Genomic DNA, 22,606 nt, shown 5'->3' on the forward strand with positions numbered 1-22,606 from the left:
AAAAAAAAAACTGTACAACAAAATTCGGTTATTTATTTGAAAATGAATAAAAAATATTGAAATAAAAAAGATTAGTTTTTAAAACATTTCACGAAAAGTGTTTTCAATAAACATGTTTCACCATAACCATTTTGGTGCTTATTTTTTGAATTATTGATTTGGTAAATAGTGTCCTAAACTAGAAATTTACAAGTATTTTTGACATCACAGCAGAAAGTGTAAAAAAAACTTGATTCTATTTAAAGCTGATCAATTCATATAAAACTTTTATTTTTAAATAATATGTTTTTGATTTGAGTTTTTGTAAAAAAAAAAGTGCAGAAACTTCTAAAGATTTTTACTTATTTTCATCAGTCATTCCAATAACAAAAGCTGATAGAAACATTGCAGATTCGGGGAACCCAAATAAGTTGAAATTACCGTTGATAAAAATTGTAAATTTTGTGGCCTTGTGTAAATTTTTAAAACCCTTTTTTTTAAGTATTCAGAAGAACAAAAAATACTTTTTCTCTTTTTGATAGGAGTTTAACCCGTTTAAGTCATTCTTTCTAGCGCAAAAAAAAACACGAAATAAAATTGAGTCTGAAATTGATTTTTTTAAAGAATATTTCATATCAACATAACATTTGTTATGACATACAAGATTTTTTTAAATTAAAAAATGGTTCGTTTTAATCTCAATCTTAGTTACAGTTCTTTATAAAAACCATTCTAAAGACGAGATAGGGTTTTGTATATAAAGTTTTTAGTTCCAATACAAAAGGTTGATTGAACTGAAAACAAAAATCTACAATCAAAGTTAGTTTCAAAGCATGAACGTCAAATAATGTCGTAGATCGAAATGTCTCAAGCCAAGGGTAATTCATGTCGAAATTCCGCTGGAGGCGAAAAAAATTTCTGACTGACTGATCAAGTAATTTACGGTTACTACCTATTTTCGCCTCATATCAATATTAACACGTGGTTTATTTTCGGTGAAAAAAGTGACTTTTGGTGATAAAAGTGACCATTTTTCGGAAAATAGTGACTTTAGTGACCAAATGATGAAAAAAGTGACTTTTTAGTGACTGACCCAAAAAAAGTGACCAAGTCACTAAAAAGTGACTCGCTACCAGCCCTGTAATCCTTCCTTCATTCCTCATTGACTACTAGGACGTGGCCGGCGTCGTTATTGATCATTTTCAAAGGGAGAGCATGAGTTTTGTGCATTGTGAATGAACTGCTAGTCCCAAGTGTAGTAACCGTGTATTTTCTTTTTGACACACTTCATTTATTTTGTTATTATTTCATATTTAAAACACTTTTACAACACTAATAATAATTCACAAAATACTTTTATACCATTCGTTCGTAATTTGGAATCTAGAATGATCATCCGTTGGTTCATCTTCCAATCCTCTCATTTGTTCATTCTCCAAGAACTCATTCATCGTATCTCCATTCTAATTTACACACTGAAATCTCGTGTACAAATGTACTTAAATTTTAAATCATTTAACACTATTTTCTTCAACAATGTTTTTGTTATATATTACTCTGTTTACACATATGAACGTTCAAGTAAAATGAGTAGTCTTCAGATAAAATAAAGATAATCAAACCTGAAGAGATTACTAAGAATGTTTTAACCTAAAGCTAACGTGTTGAACAATGTTCTATAAATTATTTATTATAATTCGTTTTCTAAGAGCATATCTACCACACCAAGCACCATTCTTTTGGCCCTTGCACAAAACTGATGGCCTCGATCAATCACGGAGTAGCAACCATTGGCGAGGTAGAACTTGTTCTTCTTAGCCACGCCAGCGATCATGGAATTTGAAGTGCGTAAGTGGAAAAAATTCTAATCAAATATGTTATCTTAAGTTTTAAATGAATGATTATTTCTAAGCACTTCAAGTTCTATGATTTAAGGTGGATATGAATAGTCAACTAAGCTAAGCTAAGCTAAAAATTCAAATTTGGATTGAAAAATAACCATTTTCCATCTTCTCCGGCCTTGTTTCTTATGTTTAAAAAATATTCATATTTCGAAAAGTCCTTTCATGGGTACTCATGAAGAATTCATAAAATGACATTTCCCGGGAAAAGGTCAAAAATGGTTATTTTTGAATCTCATATGCAAAATTAGGACACCTACCCTATTCACTAGAAATCCTGAGGGTAAGATAAATAAATCGTATGCATAATTATAGTTCAGATGATCCGTTACATAATCATATTTTTTGTACTTGTGATAAGTGGAAAATAACGTCACAAACAGTCAAAATTTAAGGGAATGTTAACATTAGGCACACAAGCCAAATAAGAACACCCACCCTACTCGATTTTGTTTTTATTCGAAAATCTATACTTTAAGAGACAGTTTCCATCATAAAGGTCACAATGAGCCAAAAAGCACATGGGACACTTTATCGCAAAACGGTAGTTTTAATCCATAAACCCCATAAATAAAGTTTCTTGGGTAGAGTTTTGTAGCTACATACATATTTACCAATCTTAACGAATCGGGAATTTTCGTTCTTAGAAACTTTCTACTTATAGCATATTAATTTAGAATTCAATCAATATTTTTAAGGAAATTTTGTCATTTCTCTTTCTTCTGCAGCCAAAAGAAAACCCCCACGGCAAACTTTTCGCATCACCAATAAGCACCGTGTTCGGTGGCATTTATGATAAGTAATCTTCGGAAGCGGACGGACGAAAATTCCGATAAACCTTTCATCATCGGTAGAGTGAACAATGGAAAACCGAAGTCCCGATAGAAACGGCTCCCATTCTACCGACTTTACTGGCAACCTTAACTTGACGAAACCCCGCCTGTGGGGTGGGGGGAGCAATCCGATGGAAGGAGGCCGGTGGCTACCAGTAGTGACCACGAGAGTATCACAAATTTTGACAGACGTCGTTTTGCCAGGGACGCCGGCGTCGGCGTCGTTATCGTCATCGTCAGCTGGTGATAGTGGGGCTAATGCGTCCAGTAGTTTATTCGGTGGTTTCGTAAACGGAAGTTCGGTAAACATCGGTTCTTGGTATCCTCCGTTCGAAAGTTTTGTATCGTCCGTTAATTTAAGCGGTGACGGCCTGGTGCCAGTCACGAGAACCGCGGCCGCCGAGGAATCGCTGAATCGGACGACGGATGCTCGGGTGTCGGTCAATCAACTCGCAGCCGGCCATCAACTGCATCAACAGCCATCGTGGCCCATCGGGAGTGGTGATCTGGCTTCGGTCTTCGGAACTGCCACCAGTGCCGGGACAGCCGGGTTCATCGGTCAGAAGCTGGAAATTTCGGAAACGGTCGGCACCGTCAATGGGAGCAGCACCGATTCGGACGGCGTCGTTTCGCCGAAGCTCCTGATCGCCAACTGGCAGGATTTGCTCATTGTGATATTGTTCTGTTTACTAATCGTGGTGACTGTGATTGGCAATACGCTAGTGATCTTATCGGTGATTACGACTCGGCGCCTCCGAACGGTGACCAACTGCTTTGTGATGAGTCTGGCCGTTGCCGACTGGTTGGTCGGAATCTTTGTGATGCCACCGGCTGTTGCGGTCCATATAATCGGTAAGTGGTAAACAATAGAGTTAAAAACAATCTTTGGCATAGGGTTGCCATTGGGCAGTTTCACCTGAAAACAATAAATACCAAAATATGACCTCTAGAAAGCTGTAAAAATTTGCTTTTCGGTGCCATATATGTTTTTCGATGCCTTTTGGTTCACCAAGCATCAAAATTTAAGATTAAGATGATTTGCACAAATTGCACCAAAAGTGAATTTCAATTATATATCTTTGAAACACAAAAAAAAACCTTTCCATTAGATGATTATGGATATGATTCTCATTTGATGAAAAAAAAACTTGTTATCAAATTGTTATTCTAAATCAGTGGTTTTCAAAGTGTTCCTTACCGCCCCCTTGGGGGCGTTGAGAGCTTTTAGGGGGGGCGGTGAGCTCAACTTTGAAACCTGGGGGCGTTGGGAAGGCTCAGGTGGGCGGTGGGTTTTTTTTAAATTTTCACAAATTACGAAACAACTTGGAATTGAAATGACAACGAGTGCCTGCAATGCCCAACAATGAAACGACTTCGATGAACTTTAAAACCAAATGGTAGCCAGGTTGATGACAAACATCTGTAAACTCTCAGAGTAGTTAGTCAAGTTTTGGTCTCTGTAAGTCACAATAACAGACAGTTTTTTTAAAATTGTTATTGATGTCGTATACGATCTGTATATTGATCTGGTTTTGTAGGTTTATTTTGTAATTTTAGATGGCAATGCTTGAAATTCTTTATAATGTATTGTCCTATAAAAATGACACGATAATATTTCGAATAGAATCTGTGTTAAAACGCGTCACAGTTTTGGTCTTGGATTTTCGGAATGAAAGGGACAATGCTAACAAGCCAAAGAAACTTTTTTTTTTTTTATTTCTGATTTGTTGATCTTCAGTTCAATCGATGAAAAAGTGAAATTCGATAATTTATCATGATTAAACATTTAACGTTATTTGATTATAACTAAATTGTCGGAATTAAGTTGTTAGAACAAATTTTAAATTTTTCGACCCGTGCACAAACAGTATTCATATTCAGTCTTTAATTATCATAAATTAAAGTTTGAAATTTCTTTTATCAAGAAATAATACAATGTTTTATAAATGTTATGTTTAACAGTAAATAATTTGCGAATAATAAAAGGCAAATTTAATTAGTAAAGAATTCCGTTTATCAAAATTTAGGCGGTTTGTTATTAGATATTTTTTTGGTTTTTAAGTATAAGTATTTGTCCTGGAATTAATATATTTTTTTAAATTTCAGTGTTGGGGTTCGAAGCAATTTGATTTTGAATGAATTTAGAGTTTTGTCTTACAACAATTGATCATACGTTAGCTTTTCGGTCTTATCAAATCAATTTTAAATATGATTCATTAGCATTTTTCTACACGCAAAATAATTTTCACTTAAAAAATAAGTGACATCTGTAGTAAATTCTCGCCATACGTAATTTCATTTAAATTTTAAGTGATGGGTCAAGTGAATTCATTTAAGTGACCGGTCAAGTGAATTACACTATGACGTTCGAGTGAAATTTATCTGAATTTCTAAGTAAGTTTCTAATAAATTATCTCTCGCGTTTTAAAATAAAAGAACATTTTTAGAACACCACTTCGAATTCAAATACTTACATTACGCTTTCGCCATAAATTTATTGATTGGAAAATTTCATCGTAATCCCAAGGCAGATCGGTTACTGCGAATAGTTCGACTTCTAAATCTTCCCTGCTGCAAACCAGAAAATCTGTCCAGTTCATTCCACAAGCTGAAACATAATAACACCTTTACATAACTTTTTCTTACATCACGTTTAACACAAATTACCGCCAAAATCGCCTAGTAAAGAATTGGGAAAATCCAAATCCAGCATAAGCTTTAAACGCTGCTCTTTAGAATTTGCCATTTTGAGCTCTGAAAATAAACACAATTACAACCCGACATTCACTTGAAATTCAAGTGATGGGGTATAGTGAATATTTTTTCTCACTTCAAATGCAAGTGACGACTGAAGTGAATGTGGATGAATTCACTTGAAACTTAAGTAACTGCCAAGTGAAATGTATATGTCGCACTTGAATGGAAGAAAATCACTGGATCCTTGTTTTTAAGTGAAAAATCATGTGTATTTTAAGAGTGAATTTGGGTTCAGTGTAGGGATTTTTCATTATTTCATCATTTCATCTGAAATGTAGAGAAGCCGTTTTATGTCTTAGCTCTGTGAGCAAGTTTTTGCGAAATTAGCTGCTATTTTAGTGCACTAACCATTAGATACTTGGAAAGGAATAGCAAACATTATTATTGTTCAAGACTTTTGTATGTAATGAAAAAGAGGAAATGTTTATTCTTTATTTCACCTGTTCTGTTCAGAATATCCTTACTTATATATTTCGATAAAAAAAAAATGAAAATTTGAGGTTTCCTGCCTCATTCTTTTTAATTTTTTTCGATTCTGTTTGGTCCACATTTTGGGTTGAAAAAATTAGAATTCAGGAGGAAAATTTGATATTATCAGCTCGCAAAATGAGGGAGAAATCCTTCAATGCTTATTCTAGGGTAGGGTTACCATATCCCGCAATGCTTAAAAGAGTGCAATGAAATAAATTTCCAAAAGAATAAAGAAAACTTTTTATAATAAAAACAGAGATTTTAAGTTTCATTCAAATACTACTGCCAATTTGTTTGGAGTAATATGTATGAATAAGCATTGAAGATTGCCTGCTTTTTAAAAGAAAAAAAAAGAAGGAAAAAGCTCGGACCGGCCCGGTTGCCCAAATACCGAGAAAAATGCCCGGGTTCATACAAAATACTTGGATTTTTTCAGATTTTTGGGTAAAAATGCTCGGATTATCCTGGCCCAAATACGATCAGAAAGTTTTTTGGATAGCTTAAGAATGACGTGTATAATAATTTCAAATTTTTTGTTAATTTTTTTTTTTTTTCAAACAAATGAAAACAGAAAAGTCAAGGACTGAATATTACTTTTTGGATGATTCTAAGGAAAATTATTATTTGATGTTATGCTGACAAACCACAATAAACTCGATAGAATAGGTTAGGTAAGGTATTGAATGTTTTTGTAAGTTGTATCTCTTTCGATTGGTAAACATACTTTATTTACTAAAACATACAAGTTCATTCTTCTTATAAAATGGCTCACATAAAAAAGAGTACATTTCGTAAAATTTCACAAATAGAAGAGTGCGCCCTTTTCTCGATCGAAAAAGAGTACATGTATTCTTAAAAGAGTACGTATGGTAACTCTACTCTAGGAGGCCCCTTAACTTATGTAAGGAAAAAATTATTCTAGATATTATTTATTTGTTTGTAGTTTAATCATCTGACATTATAATGTCTCCATGACGCAACTGAAAATAATTTAAACAATTCAAAAAATCAGACTATTCATCAAAGAGATAAGTTCTCGTAATCTTACAGATTTTATATTTTTTTATTTATATGCAGCAGTGGACGTGTCAAAGTCATAATCTTCATAAAACCAATTAAAGATTCTGCACATCATTCGAAGCGGTTCGCCTTGACCATAGTTCGTTCGTTGGAAATCAATACGGATGAACTCTCGGCCTCATAATATCCGTGGACTGACGTTGATGTTTATTCGTCGGAGCAAGGCGGGGCAATCGGCTTCGCAATCCAGAATTTTTTTCACAAATACGGCTCGTGCTAATATACGGCGTTCCTGAAGGGTTTCCATGCCAAGCAATCGGCATCTCTGATGATACTCGGGGAGATCGTACGGGTTGTTCCATGGCAGAAATCTTAAAGCGTATTTAATTAATCTGCGTTGGACGGCTTCGATTCAGCTAGACCAAAACTTGGAATATTGACTCCGAACGACAGAGGCCGTTTCCAGAATAGAACGGACTAACGAACAGTAGAGGGATTGCAAACAGTAGGGGTCACGAAATTGCTTAGAAATTATTCTGATTAAGCCGAGGTTTCTATTGGCTTTCGCGATAATGGTCGAATAATGATCACGAAACGTTAATTTTTCGTCCAGAATAACTCCTAAGTCCTTGAAAGACGTGCAGCGTTCAATGGGTGACCCAGATATGTTGTAGGGCCAGCTGATGGTATTAATCTTGCGGCTGAAGGAAATGAAAGCACATTTTGGAATACTGATAGCTAGGCAGTTCATGTAACACCAATCGCTGAATTTGTTAATATAACGCTGTAAGTCCTGACAGTCGGTGCTCGTTTTTATCTTGCTATTGATTTTGAGGTCATCAGCATATGCCAGCCGACACTTTTCGGGGAGTGCTAACAGGATTTCGTTGAAGAAAATAGAGAAAAGAAAAAACCAAGGTTGCTCCCCTGTGGGAATTCCTTAGATTCATGAGACCCAATTTCCACTGATACTCTTCTGCCGGTTAGGTATGATTCCATTCACTTTACTATACAGTCTGCTACACCTAATTTGTCTAGCTTAGCTAGCAAAATCTTGTGGTTGACGCGGTCGAACGCTGCTTTCAAATCGGTGTAAATGGTATCGATTTGATAACCTTTTTCGATGCATTTAAGAGAAAAAGATATAAAGTGCGTCAGATTTGTGCTAATAGTTCTTCCGGGGAAAAGCCCATGCTGGTCAACTGATATGTAAGTCTTTGTTTAGTACATTAAGTCCTTCGATACAAGAATTTCAAGGAGTTTTGATCCTGCACATAACGAAGTTACTCCCCTGTAGTTCGTTATATCCTGCTTGTTTCCTTTTTTGAATGCGGGAAACATGAAAAATGTTTTTTTCCAAAGGGTCGGGCAGCAGGCAGTCGACAGAGATAGATTGATTAAGTAAGTAAGTGGTCTAGGGGAGATGAGGGCATAACGAGCACCCAGGGCATAATGAGCACTCCATTTTTCTACATAAGTACGTATTTTCTAAAACAAATTTTCATGAGGACTTGTTTCGTACTACCTATAGTATTAATTTTTCACCAAAAAAGAAATATCCTTTTCATCTTTACAGAAATATTAAATAATAACCAGCTAGGTTCTCAAGTAACGAAAATAATATAATTTTTGAGCACCACCAAATAAGCTTTTATGACCTTTAAATCATCTTGATCTGAAATGTACTTCAATTTGTTCACTGGAGGCGAACAGAGCACTATCAATGAAGGCATAATGAGCATTTTCTGCCGGGGAATCTAGCAGCGAATTCGACTCGATGAAATCAACTGAGTAATAGAGCTACAGCTTAACTTGTATCGTCTGACGATTTGGCCTATTGGTTAGATGTCGGAGAGGTAATCAGTAGACTCGAATTCGATTCCTGTTCGAGGGGATACCATTCATGATTGATTTTTTTTATTGTTACATTATACGGCTAATAGCATCAAAGCATCATCCGTCAAACAAAACACCAGAAACATAATGTATGAGCATGTGTTAATTCTTTGAATTCTACAAACAGACCTAGATTATTTTGTTATTGCTTTGTTTGATGAATCTACGCCTCACCGTTTAGTGCAATCATGATCATGAATGATAAATAAAAAAAAATCACCTCCACAAGGAATCGAACTCGAGCCTACTGATTACCTCTCCGACATCTAACCAATAGGCCAAATCGTTAGACGATACAAGTTAAGCTGTAGCTCTATTACTCAGTTGACTTCATCGAGTCGAATTCGCTGCTAGATTCCCCGGCAGAAAATGCTCATTATGCCTTCATAAATAATGCTCATACTGCCTCGGGGGGTTTCTCATTATGCCTCTACAGTGACTGGTTTTCAGCTTTCGGCAAAAATTTTTAAATTGCATTTTAAACGTTTTTATTTACTTTTTCAAGTTTCATCCAATTAGTCAATAGACTATTTGAGTGTCTGAACACGAAACAATGATGTAATTCACATATTACAGCTGTTTTCTTTGGTTAAATAAGCGTTTTGCTTAAGGTGGCCACTGGCCATTATGCCCCCATCTCCCCTAGAGGATAAAGAAATGATTTTTAACCTTTTATGGCTGTTACAAAAAATTACATTGTTTTAAATTTCTTTCAAAATTTGCAATTTCAATGTATCAAAATGTTATCTTGAACTCAAAATCCATGAGTCTTGAAGTTCATATTTTTTAAATAGTATAGGTAGTTTAGTTCAAGTATCAATCAGTTCAAACTGCAAAATTTGATTTTACTACGCTTTGAAAATCAAAAATAAATGTTTCTTACTTTAATTGATTTACGATACTTTTTATTTTATTGTAATAAGTTTAGATAATCATAATTTTAGATTCCTTTTGCAATTTCTTCTGCATTCATTTCGAAACTGAAATTCCTCAATTAAAAAAACAATGGGTGAAACTTAATTGAAAAAATGTTCTAAATTTTGTTTGTATCTCAAACTTTGCTATGCTGTTGAATAATCCTCAAAACTGTTTAAAAAAGACTCTATAATGTGTTGCTCAATTTTTTTTTAGCTTTTGAAGTCAGAATTCAAGACGCAAAAACAATCAATGTTTGGTGAATGGTTTCTAATTAGTTAAATATTCATTGCAACAAGTTGCAAAAAGTTAAATTTTTTTAGCACGAGTCGTAAATTTATCCAACGAGGTTTGCCAAGTTAGATATTTACATCCAGTGGTGAATAAATCGAGTTTTGCAACAAGTGGCATACACAATTTCATTAAAATTGGAAAAATCCTTTGAAAATCCATTAATTGACCCACAAGAAGTGCATCTTGCAAATAATCACATGGCATGACTGGGAATTCGTGATGAAGTAGATCGTGGACTGTACTTTTGCAGGCAAAAAAACAGTTTGTATTAAGAATTATCGCTTTTCGATAAGTAAACTTTTTAGCACGGAATTGCATAAAATACAATTAAAATAACCATTCAAAAATTAATTAACATGTTTTTTTTAGCAAAAATCTGTACTGAATTCTAAAGAATATATTTAAGAATATATTTTATGGTAGGGTCAACTAAAGTTCTCATGAACAAAAATCATTCTTTTTTGTTCATATAGGGGAGATGGGGGCATAATGGCCACGTTAAGGAAAACGGTTATTTAACCATAGAAAATAGCTATAATATGGAGGTTACATTATTGTTTCGTCTTCAGACACTTGAAAAGCCTATTCCTTAACGGGCTGAAATGTGAAAAACTAGATGAAAACGTTAAAAAATGCATTTTAAAAAATTTTGCCAAAAGCTGAAAACCAGCCACTGTGGAGGCATAATGAGAACCCCCCCTGAGGCAGTATGAGCACCATTAATCAGGGCAAGATGTGCGTTTTCTGTCGGGGAATCTAGCAGCGAATTCAATTCAATGAAGTCAGGTAAGTCGTAGATTCATCAAACAAAGCAATAACAAAATAATCTAGGTCTGTTTGTAGAATACAAACAATTCACGCTCGCGCATACATTATGTGCTTTGTTCGGAGGATGATGCTACGAGCCGTATAATGTAACAATAAAAAAATCGATCATGAATTGTACATGGAAAAAAATCACCTCGAACAGAAATCTAACGCTAGTCTTTTGATTACTTCTCCGACACCTTACCAATAGGCTAAATCGTCGGATGAAAACTAGTCAAGGGGTGGCGCTATAAATCAATTTTAATTCGCTGCTAGATTCTACGGCAAAAAATGATCATTATGCCTCGATAATATGGTGCTCTATATGCCCCTAGTCAACAAATTTAAGTAAAAACGTGTTTTAAAATTGATAAAAGTGAAAAATCAAAAATTTAATGATGGTAAAAATTGAGAAACAATGTGTACATCATGTTGCAGTGAGTGCATTAAAGATCAAGGTTATTTTAAAATCATAAGAGCTTATTTCGGGGTGCTCAAAAATTATAATATTTTCGTAGCTTGAGAACCAAGCTAGTTTTTTTTAAATATCTCTGTAAAGATGATAAGGAGATTCCTTTTTTTGTGAAAAATTAATACTATAGGAAGTACGAAACAAATCCTCATGAAAATTTATTTAAGAAAATACGTACTTTCGTAGAAAAGAGTAGGCTCATTATGCCCTGGGTGCTCGTTATGCCCTCATCTCCCCTATCTGTTAATAATTACCTAGGTTAATACGGGGTAGTAATGAACACTGTTAAGATTCTTGTTACGTAGCCATTTTTAGTGTTGGCAATATTTCTAGAGGAAACTAAACAATGCGTCTAGATACGATTTGTGGTCTTTTAAACATTACCCTTACTTATGGGGATTTTTTGTAATCATAAAGGAACAAGGAATCTTGTCCATAAAATCACATATTCATAGATTTTAGAAACTGATAAAGTTATGTATAACGGTTTATGTTCAAGATCTTGACGGTTATTGGTTCATATTTAAAACATTAAAGATACATTAAGATAATCCAACAATGCCTAAAAACAAGTAGTATTCGTAATTGCCCAGTGTTTTGAAAAACCTGGGCAATTATAAACAATCCTCTGTGAATCAGTATGATAATTCTTCAGCAAAAATTTATATTACACTTGAAGATGCATTTATTATTGACTGTAAAACGTCTGAAAACAGCATTTTTACTGAATTTAAAGTGACAAGGGAGTACGTGATTGTACGCCCTCAGAACAATTTTAAATTCTAGAGACGTCGATTTTGTGAGCTATGGTAACACAATTTATATCTGTAACACATCAAAAAATTTGTAAACATGATTTAAAACCCCTTAACGATTTTGTATAGGATGGTTTTTCTATCATTTATATAAATGTGAAGAAAACCTTAAAAAAAGAATCGGATTCCTCTAAGTGTTCAATTATTTGAGTGTTATAAAACAATCAAATCAATGAAATTAGTTGAAAATTTTGCTATATGCTGACGAAGATGGACAATCAATATCTGGAAAACTTTGAAGTTTTGTCCGGGAAAACCAGGAAAAAAACCGGGAATTTCAAAATGAAAAAGTTGCGGCCACCCTGATTAGACTTAATTATTGATCAAAATAATCTGGAAAATATTCATGTTGATCAAAACTACCCCGTTTTACGGAGATATAAAAGTATCCCTTATTTAAAGATTCTACAAAAATTTACAGTACATGGCACCTAATCAAGGTGTTTTTCAGAAAAAAAATTTTTTTTTGTGTTTTTTCCGAAAATTCTGTGATGGTTTTCTTTGATGGTATTTTGTTTAAATTCATTGAAATTTCATTATAAATTGAGTGTTTTGTTTTAATTTATTTTGGAGAAATCGGTTTCCATTTAAAATCTGATCCTCAAACTTATCTAATTCAAAGTAAGAAATTATTGAGATTTCTTTTATATTAGCAAAAAAAAAATTATAATTTTGAAAATCCAATCTACATAAATTCAAAAATTCTGTTAAATGCGTGAATATTTCAAAATATATGATGAAAATTTGCTCAAAATTTGCTCAAAAAGGTTCAGATTTTTCTGTGCTTTTGGCAACAACTCATTCATAGAATGAAGTTTATAATCAATACCAGTTTCTTATGAATCACGATAAAATTTATTCATTTAAAAAAAATATGGAATCATTTGGCAGTTAGCTCAACTGGTAAAGTTGGTTCCACTATTTTGAGATAACAAAATGTCAAGGTACGGAAATTTATTGACATTGTGCACCAAAACATGGGCTGTGACCTAACGACGCATCGATCTGGTTATCCCGGAAAAGATGAAATCGACGAATCATTTATTTGCTAAGGTTATTTATTATTCAGAACTAAAATGGGCCTCCATTGCGTCTGATTAATTGGTGCTATTAGACATAATGCTACAGTCATCCCCGCTCGCTATTATTTGGATTATTAATAGATGCTACGATTATTAATTCATGCCATTATAGATAAGACACAACAGCCGCCAGGTTTTGAAGGAAATTTTCATGAATGAGACTTTTGCAATATTGTTGCTCTCGGATGTCAAACAACTCTACCATCCAGCTCTTTTTAACTACCAAATAGATGTTGCTCTACTTGGTTTGGACGTTCTGGCAGCTGATTATGATTTATTTCATCGAAAAGTATTAATTTCTTCTTTCGTTTTCCTTTTCAGTAGCGGCCATTCGTTGGACGAAACCAGCCAGCTATGGAAACAAATTTAATCATGCTCGTTTCCGCTTAGCTCATCATCATCGTTTCCATCATTCGCTCAGCATTTGATCTTGTTTTCAATTTTGCTGTCTCCGTTGAGTGGAAAACATTATTAGGTTCAAGAGAAAAAATGCAATCATTCAGTATAATAAATTATACTGTTCGTATAAATGCACAACTATATGTATCCTAACTACCAACCTTAATCGGACCATAAAAAAATTTAAATTTCCCAAATGGAAACTTTCCCTCAATGTCATACTTTTTTGTACCCAGCGAATTCGAAACATTTCATCAGTTTAACTGGCTCGAATTCATGGCCCAACCTCATTCGCCGAAATGTAGCCTACCATTTCCAATTAGATTAGGACCTTCAATTTGGTGACGTTTCGGCCGAATTTAGATGTCCCGGGCAAAAAGGAACCGGTCCAATTCCGCCTGCACTAAGGAAAAGAAAGCGCGCGACCAATAAAACTGTCCAATGTTGGCTGATGGACGTTAATTTGGCTCGCGAAGCATATTTGACTGAATCAAATCGAACCGGTTGTCAGATTGCCTTTCGGGGAAAAAAATGTTTCGAGCGCTTTCACGCAACCAAATGGTTGACAGCTCTGACGATTCTATTAACAAAAATATTACAGATAATTGATAGGCTGCAAATTTCAAATTCAGAGGGAAACGACGGCCAGGTTTCTAATGCTTTGAGTGTGGTTATTTGTAATTTAACCCCTACGAATAAAAATTGACAATCTATGGCAATTACAACAATGACAAGACTAGTTTTTGAGACCCATCGAAAAAAAAAATGTTGGCTTCATAATTCACCTAAGCGTAACCCTAATTTAACTGCAATTTATAAACAAAGTTCTTCACCACGCCTTAACTCCAATCATGAGCTCTCGACATTCCAACGTTATTGGCTTAAGATTTGAACGCCATTGGCACTGATAAGATGAGTAATTTGTGTAAAAAAAACTCAACACGTTTTCACGTCCCTCCCTACACGGAAAAAAATTGCATGGGCTTTTCAAATACAGAGTCATGATAATTTTACTATATCCATCATTTAGTATTTTCAACCATGATTTAGTATTTTTTACCGAAAATCTGGGCGATAATACTACGACATAGTATTTTTACTATGCGAACTTTGACAGCTCATAGTAATTTTCTCATGTCTTAATTACCATGCGCATGATATTTTGATATTACACAATTCGTGTTCTTGAAATTACTATGCCCATGGTAATGTTGAAACACTGTCAAAAATACTATGCGCATTATAATTCATAGTGATTTTACTATGTGCTTCGTTCGAGTGTTTGTTTTTTACGGGTCAGCCGTTCGCGATTTCGGAACGCGAACAAAAAATATCGGATTGTCGGTTTGTCGGATCGGGAAATGTTTTCCCTCAGGTGAGTAAATTGTGTTTTTTTTTGTTACTTCTAATTAACTGCTTATGAAATATGCTAACAGAACAATTTTCCTATATTGTTGACGAAAGATTTCCCAGATTGTGTCGTCGACCAGCTGGAAAGGGCCTCAGCGAGCCTTTGAACCAACGCACCCGGAGCGGGACAGCAGATTAGTCTGGTCGGAAATTTTTCAGGTTAGTGAGAATTTCGTTCTATTTCATTCACCAGCGGATAGGCGAATTTACCATTTTTTTTCAATTCCATGTGTGATACTGTTTTTTCTTAATTTATTTAGTGTCGGCGAATGCGCTCGAGTTCCTCAACCTCCCTCGATTTCGGATATTGGACAACGTCGGAGGACATTGTGACGAAAGCTGCTAACCGGTGAGCTGGCGCACTGTTTGCGGAACACAATTTCAGTACATCTGCCGGGCCGTTAAATGCAGGCTTTCAGGTAAGTGAAATTGTGTTTTTATTTTCTAATTTTTTTACTGCTTGTTGAACAAGCTAACTGAACAGTTTTTGTACGTTTTCGTATTTCCTACAATTAATTGTTTCCCGTTTTTTTTCATTTTCATTTCAGACGCTAAGTGTGATGCAACCCCTGTGCCCCATTCGTGGGTGGTGCTACCACCATGACTTGAAGTATGAAGAAAAATAATTTTAATAAATAAAAATTTTAATTTGTAACAAATGAATTTTATTTCGAGGTCTTTATACAATGCCGCATGGTAATTTTGTGATGTATATCATGATAGGGTACTCATTTTAATGTGTTATTACGATAATGGAAAATTGCAATTTTACTATGCTCGAAGTTAAAGAGCTCATTCTATCATTGACCATTTTACTATGAACGTAGTCAAAATTACTATGCGCAGCCAAAATTAACACAAAGTAAAATTACTATGTGCATGGTAATATCAAGAACAAAACATTATTGACTCAAAAATATGGTTGCGTGTTGTTCATTTAAACCACGGATCTAGTAATTTTACTATGCTTTTTTTTTTGTGTGTATGCCACCACAAGACAAAGACGAATGAATGGGCGATGAAATCAAAAAGTTATTATCTCTCTTCTTAAGATGAGCTCGTAAGATCTGTCAAAAGTTGGGTGAAAATTGATCTGAATGCCACTTGCACTAGATCAAATCCATCACCCAAATTTGGCAGCGCTTCCATCGCCTATTTGTCTTAAGCTCGTGCTTTGATTCGATAGTGCATGATCAAACTGTAATCCTGCCTGTTTACAGTGAAATCAGGTTTGATATCAGGACCATCTCGATTTTTTGCTGAGCCAACTGCAAACGTTTGGAGTGTATCAAATCTCTACCGCTTCTACAGCCTCTGAAGCTCTTAGCTGCACGATTTTTGTTGAGTAACCCGTCGCTAGGAGCACGACGTCGTCCGCGAAACCAACCAGCTTTACTCCCTCTAGCAGGCTTAATGTCAGCACCTCATCATACGAAATATTCCACAGAACCGGGCCCAGAATCAACCCTTGCGGTACTCCAGCTGTAACATCCATTTCCTGAAATCCTTCGCTCGTCGTGTGTTGTAGCTTACGGTTCTGGAAATAGCTTTCCACTAATTTGCAGAGATGTTTCCTCATTTTTATAAGCGAAGATGCAATCGCTGCCCAGCTGACACTATTGAAGGCGTTGCGTACGTCCAGTGTTACTACCGCACAAAAACGATCCTCACTTCTCTTCTTGAGTCTGGCTTTGTCAGCCGTTTCGATAACCTTTGCCCTCGGTGTACCGCTGGATACGATTCATGATCACCTTTTCCAGAACCCTTCCAACTGTATCCAGCAGCCATATTAGCCTGTATGCCGATGGGTTCCCCAATGGCTTTCCTGGTTTGGGTAGCTGAACCAGCTTTTGCCGTTTCCAAACCTCTAGAAACATCCTTCCCTCAATACAAATTTGCAGTGATGATCGGAACCTTTCGAAAAGTTCCGTCTGGACCTTTTCTAGCTGAAGGGATTTTGCGATGTCACGCAGTTCTTCCAACGATATTAACTCGTCCTTCAAGTCGAACGGGACTTGCGGCCAGTCATTAATTTTATGTTGAGGGAACAGCTCTCTCGTTATTTCCCTCAGTTTGTTGAGGCACATTTCAGGTAGTGCGCTACCGCTTGTGTTATTTTTCCATTACTCTCCTGTAGGCATCACCCCATGGTCGGTCATTGGCATCAAGACAAAGTTTCTTTAAACATGCCTTATTACTCTCTTTAAATAATTGCCCTGTATAGGTTTCTTTTAGCAATTTTTGAAAAGCGGCCTACGCTCGTCTCTCTTCGTTTGAGTTCGTGCTCTCTGCATGTTTCGGCTAGCGCGAAGGCAGCTGGCACGCAAATTCACGATTTCCTTAGTCCATCAATAAACTGGTGGATAAGGGTTTTTACGACTAGCTCTTCTCGTCATTGCTGCGTCACAAGCAGTACTTTCGTTAGGTTTTCCGCAGACAAGTTAGACAGGTTTTGCTCCCGCTTCAACACCTCGACAAAAACATTCCGGTAAAATTGTTTTGACCTCCAGCGTCGTTCACCTGACATTACCTTTCTTCTGACTGACTGTGCACTCTTACCCACATGATAGCGAATCACAAAGTGGTCGCTATGAGTGTAGTCCTCGCTCACCCTCCAATTATTGGTGCATCTGGTCTGGTCCATCCCTCTCTATGGTAGGTCCTAGTATTACCTACGTTCGCCAGGTCCACATTCAGCCTTGCAGGTGCTTCAAATAGTCTCTGTCCTCTGGAGTTGGTAAGGGAACTACCCCATTCCTGAGCCCTAGTATTGAAATCCCCCGCGAATATAACGGGGATTCGACCTGTGAGCACCTCGACTATCTTATTCGTCGTAGAGCTAAATTTCTCCAGGGTCTGCTACTTACGCTATGTCTAGCTTCTCTTCCACCGCCATCTATCGCAGAAGCTGTTGTGCTTCGTTACAGTGGTTGAGGTTGATTTGGAATACTTCCAAGCCCTTGGTATCGCTGCTTGCACCTTTTGGTAGGCTGGGCACCTTGGCTTGCCAGTTACATGGTCACCCGTGCAAATAAGACACCTCGCCGGCTTACTGCCGCTAGCCGCTATGTGACCAAATTCCCCGCATCCCCAGCATAATCCTCGTCTGTTAACTCCCTTGCAGTCAAACGACTTCTGGCCGTACTCCATGCATCGAAAGTATACCTCTGGTTGCTGTGAGATGGTTAGCTGTCAAACTGACTATACCACCTTTAGCCGCCTGCACACAAGTGCTGCGTTGGCAGCTACCACTGGAAGCCTCACTATTGCAACCTGTGCTCCGTATTTGGGAGAACCCTGTCTCAATCGGATCGAGATCTGAACTTCGCCGATCTTACACTGGTCGACTAGCGCTGTCCTGTCTTCATCTTCTGTCGTGATTTCGTAGAAGTTTTTGATACGGATGGTTACTTCGTGACATATCGCACGCACCTCCGTCTTCTTGCCTAGAACTTCCTCCGCTAGCACCTTGAAGGATGCACTCTTTGTTGCTGAACTTCATTTCAACTCAAGGATCATCTCACCGGAACGATTACGACGGATCCTCCTCACGTTTTCACCTAGTCTAGCAAGCTTGCCGTTGGTCCGCATCTCACAAAGCACGTCCGCGTACGTACCCTCTGGCGCCTTAACTACGATAGCTTCACCTTTTTCCCTTACGCGGCTTGGCTGCTTCTTGGTCTTGAGGCTTGTTTTCGTAGCTCTCTCCTGACGGTGTTTACGCATCACTGTCTGCCATTCGGAGGGCGCTCTCTCGTTGGCTCTGTCGTCCTTGCCTTTCAATTGGCCAAGGTCCTGTCGAACCATCGGGTCTCGGACCCGCTTCTTTAGGGTGCCAGGTCTTGGATCACCTGGCGACCCTTGTTTCCTCTTTACACTCTTAGAGCTCTGCGACGTAGTTCCACCTCCCCGTAGTGCAGAGTGGAAACGTGTCTACAGATTCGTCACCTGTAGATGTACGGCCAAGAGAACTACACGTCACACTTGGTACAGTCAGCTACCGACGGGCTGCGTGCCGAGTGGGACAAAAACGTGGTGCGACTGGGCACCTTGGTACCAGTGCTCACTTGCAAGAGGGAGGGGTCGTAACGTGTATCGGGTAGTCGCGACCCCGATATGCGGGACGACCAAATGTTCGAGCGGGTGTTGGTCGAATTCGCGCTTCGGGTGGTCCTAGCCCTGATTCGCGGATATGACCGACTCACGACGGGCAGAGGGGCCTTGTGCCGTAATATGTGGTGCCCATTGGATGGGCCTCAGGATGGGTCTCGAAGTGTCGAGACGGAGAAAAAGTGGGATTTGTGATTATCTCCAGACCCGAGGAGAGGCGAGTTGTTCTCGTCTCGAATTGGGTCAAGAGACGGAATGAACGAGGGCTCTCGAGACACGAGGAGAGACGGGTCAAGACGCCTCAATTTGTGTCAAGAGGGGGAATGTGAGAGGGCCTCGAGTCGTGAGGAAAGGCGGGTCATGACGTCACGAATTGTGACGAGAGGCCGCATGTGGGACTCGAGTCACGAGTAGCGGCTAACGGACTGCCAACCCGTAAGTCGTGAATCGTGACAAAGAGTGGAAGATGATTGCTGGTGTAGTACGAATAAAACGAGTATTTTGCCGTGGAGCGCATAGCGCGAGTATGGTCTCCCATCCCTGGGTACAGCCTTCGTTGCAGGTCCGGATGGGAATTATGGCCAGAGGCCCCAGGTGGATTTTATGGCGTAGGGATACATAGTATCATGAGTCGTCCAATTGCACCCATGGACCCAGAGTAGCAAACTGGGGGGACGCGGTGGCTCGCCGTGCCTTGGAATGCAATCCGTAAAAAGGATTTACCACCTGGGTGATCAACTAATAAAAAAAAACACTCTTAGAGCTTCTCGACGTAATGGGCTCATTCCTGACCGTTTGAACGAAGGCATCGATCCGTTTCGGGCGACTGGCATTCGCCTTAGAGGGTTTCTCTGCCTCTATTCCTCTAGTAGAAGCGCTGCCATTTAGCGCTCTTTCCAACTCTAGGACTGCTTTGTTTACTTCTGTAAAAAGAGCCATAGCATTTACAAGCTTGTCTTTGACCTCCTTATGAATGTTTTGCTTGCTCAAAACCAAGCTAGCCAAAGCCTTCATTTCTGTTTCGCTTCCTTCATTGTCTTCGGTACAGGAATTTTCTCCTTCTCTGGAGAGTTGACTGGCTCCCTTCCGCTACGGAGCTTTCTGGAGTTTCTACCAATAAGCAGCTGTGCGTGTGTATGTAAGGCGTATTGGAAAACCCAGGTCAAACGCCAGACACTGTCCGTTATTTTCTTGCTTCTAGGATGAGTAACCCATTAGGATGAGAATCCGATAAAATATTTACCTTGTTTCGCTTCAATGTTTGTATAAAGTGGTTCTGTATTATTTCGCCGGATAGATCGAGCATTTATGCCAGTGATAGGAAAGCAAACATATTATCTTTGGCGCAATGCCCATTTCAGCTCATTTTCGGCACATATTTAGCTCCAAGCGGTATTGAAATTTTGCAACCCTTCAATGCCTAGTGTTGTCCCTAGTGCATAGGTCGGCAACCTGCGGCTCGCGAGCCACATGCGGCTCTTTTGATGTAAAGCTGCGGCTCTTTAGTTAACTGCACTTATATTATATATATTTTAGAATAAAATGTTTATGAAATCGTGCTTAAGGGATAATTGAGTCTTGTGACCTGGCACACGGGTTTTCATAGGTGTAAAAGAGAATTTTAAAATTGCATCCGCTGTAGGAACAAGCGGAAAGGACCAATAATGGCGAAATTGCATTTTTAAAACCAAATTTTACAATTTTTTTTTATTTTGCTGTTTTTGAAGCAATAGCATAGGGATCAAGAATAAGTTTGCCATTAGTTTGCCATTTGATGCCAAGAATAACTGTTGTTTTAAAACAACAAAATTGAACTATCATCAGATTATTTATTTCCAAAACGTTTGTATATTTTTGAATCCATCGAAAACAAACACAGGAAAATCAAAAAAGTAGTTCTTAGACAGCCTCTGTTAAGTTTTCAAACAACGTAACCCTCATAAAATTTTATATTTTAAGCACTTGCAATGACTGTTTTGCCCTGAAAATTTATCAGTTGAAATTTCCTAAATCTAATTAGAATTTATCAATCATTTCGATTCAATAATCGATGGATAAAATGTAAAATTTTCAAAACTGAAAGAGAAATATCAAAAATTATGCTTTTCAATTCTGATTCTTGCAAATCCAAACTCAAAATTTAGTTCGAAATTTGAATATCTACAAGATCTAGTTCCGAGTTTTCAGTTCTGGATCGCCATTTTGAAGCTTGGCTAAACCTGAATTTCGCATGAGAATTAAGTTCAAGAATATCGAATCTTTTTTATCAAATTTTGAAAATTATCATAAATAATTTGAAAATTCATATGCATTTTTAAATTCATGGATCAAATGTTGTATGAAATGCAAAACAATGCTTGAACCAGGATTAAACATTATCTATCTGTTTAAAAATTCCAATGATTATTCGAATTTGAAACAAAAAATCTTTAACTAGCTACAGAATCCAAAATATGAAAACAGAATTACAATTATGATTTTGACAGTATGGAACCAGAATTTTTCTAATGAATTCAATCTTATTTAGAATTTAATATAAAGAACTGAGTTTCAATCCACAAGTGAGAAAAAATTGAAAAACTTTTGGAGAATTCTGAGCCTGGGATTAGTTTTTGAAGTTTTGGCATAAGTTCTAAGTTAAGTTTGTAACTCTCAAAGAACCTTACTCATTCATCCAAATTTGAATGGGAATAAAAAAAATGAGTGTAGAGTAAAACACCTCGTTCGCTTTTTTTGGACCCTCATGGGGGAGGGTTTAAACCCCCAAAACGCCCTCCATTCGTACGGCCATGCCATATTAGCTAGCATTCCAGTTTTAACCGAGGGTTGCCTAGATTTTCAAAGAAAAAATTGGGAGATGCCAGGTCCGGTCCGGTTTCCCGGATATCGATGAAAAAGGCCCAGTTTTGTCCAGGATTATTCACAATTGTACGTTTTCCAAATTTTCAACTTGTTTTTGCGAAATAAATTTGCATGCATTTTTATTAAATTTTAAAATAAGATTTGAATGTCGCTGATGTGCCTCATAAAAATAATTTTTTGTGTGTTTATTTTTCAGCTTATCTCATGCCTTTTTATGGAAAACGCGTAGATTTTTGCTGGATTTTCTCGGATATTAACCGATTTAAGCTTTAAATTTCGAAACCCAATGCCCGAATTTGCCCGGTCTGGATACGTACAGAAAAATTCTGGAAAGCCTACTCAATAAATAACCGGTTTAAAAAGTGAATAGATACATGAAATTTAAATACAAAATTCCAAAGGAATTAAAAATCACAAATTAAAGTTTGACAGCTTTTCGAACTCGTATCACCATTGAGAATGAACGAAAATTCCAATTCTGAAAATCTTTTTGAAAATTTAATCACAGGCTAAACATTTGATATTAATAACTAAATTGACATTTTAACCCCAAAGCAGTTGTTTTTATAATTACATTGTATGT

At 37.1% G+C, this 22,606-nt stretch overlaps 1 protein-coding gene across 1 annotated transcript in view; it reads left to right on the forward strand.

Annotated features, from left to right (window-relative positions):
- Positions 1–22,606, forward strand: part of LOC129747064 (octopamine receptor beta-2R) — a 305,644-nt gene that overhangs the window by 147,757 nt on the left and 135,281 nt on the right. Inside the window, exon 2 of the mRNA XM_055741114.1 lies at positions 2,609–3,565. Within this exon, the coding sequence (XP_055597089.1) occupies positions 2,743–3,565 (823 nt within the window). The 5' untranslated portion in view covers positions 2,609–2,742. The remainder of the gene's footprint in view (positions 1–2,608; positions 3,566–22,606) is intronic.

The sequence above is a fragment of the Uranotaenia lowii genome, chromosome 1 (assembly GCF_029784155.1).
Source record: "Uranotaenia lowii strain MFRU-FL chromosome 1, ASM2978415v1, whole genome shotgun sequence".
NCBI classification, from domain to species: Eukaryota; Metazoa; Arthropoda; class Insecta; order Diptera; family Culicidae; genus Uranotaenia; species Uranotaenia lowii.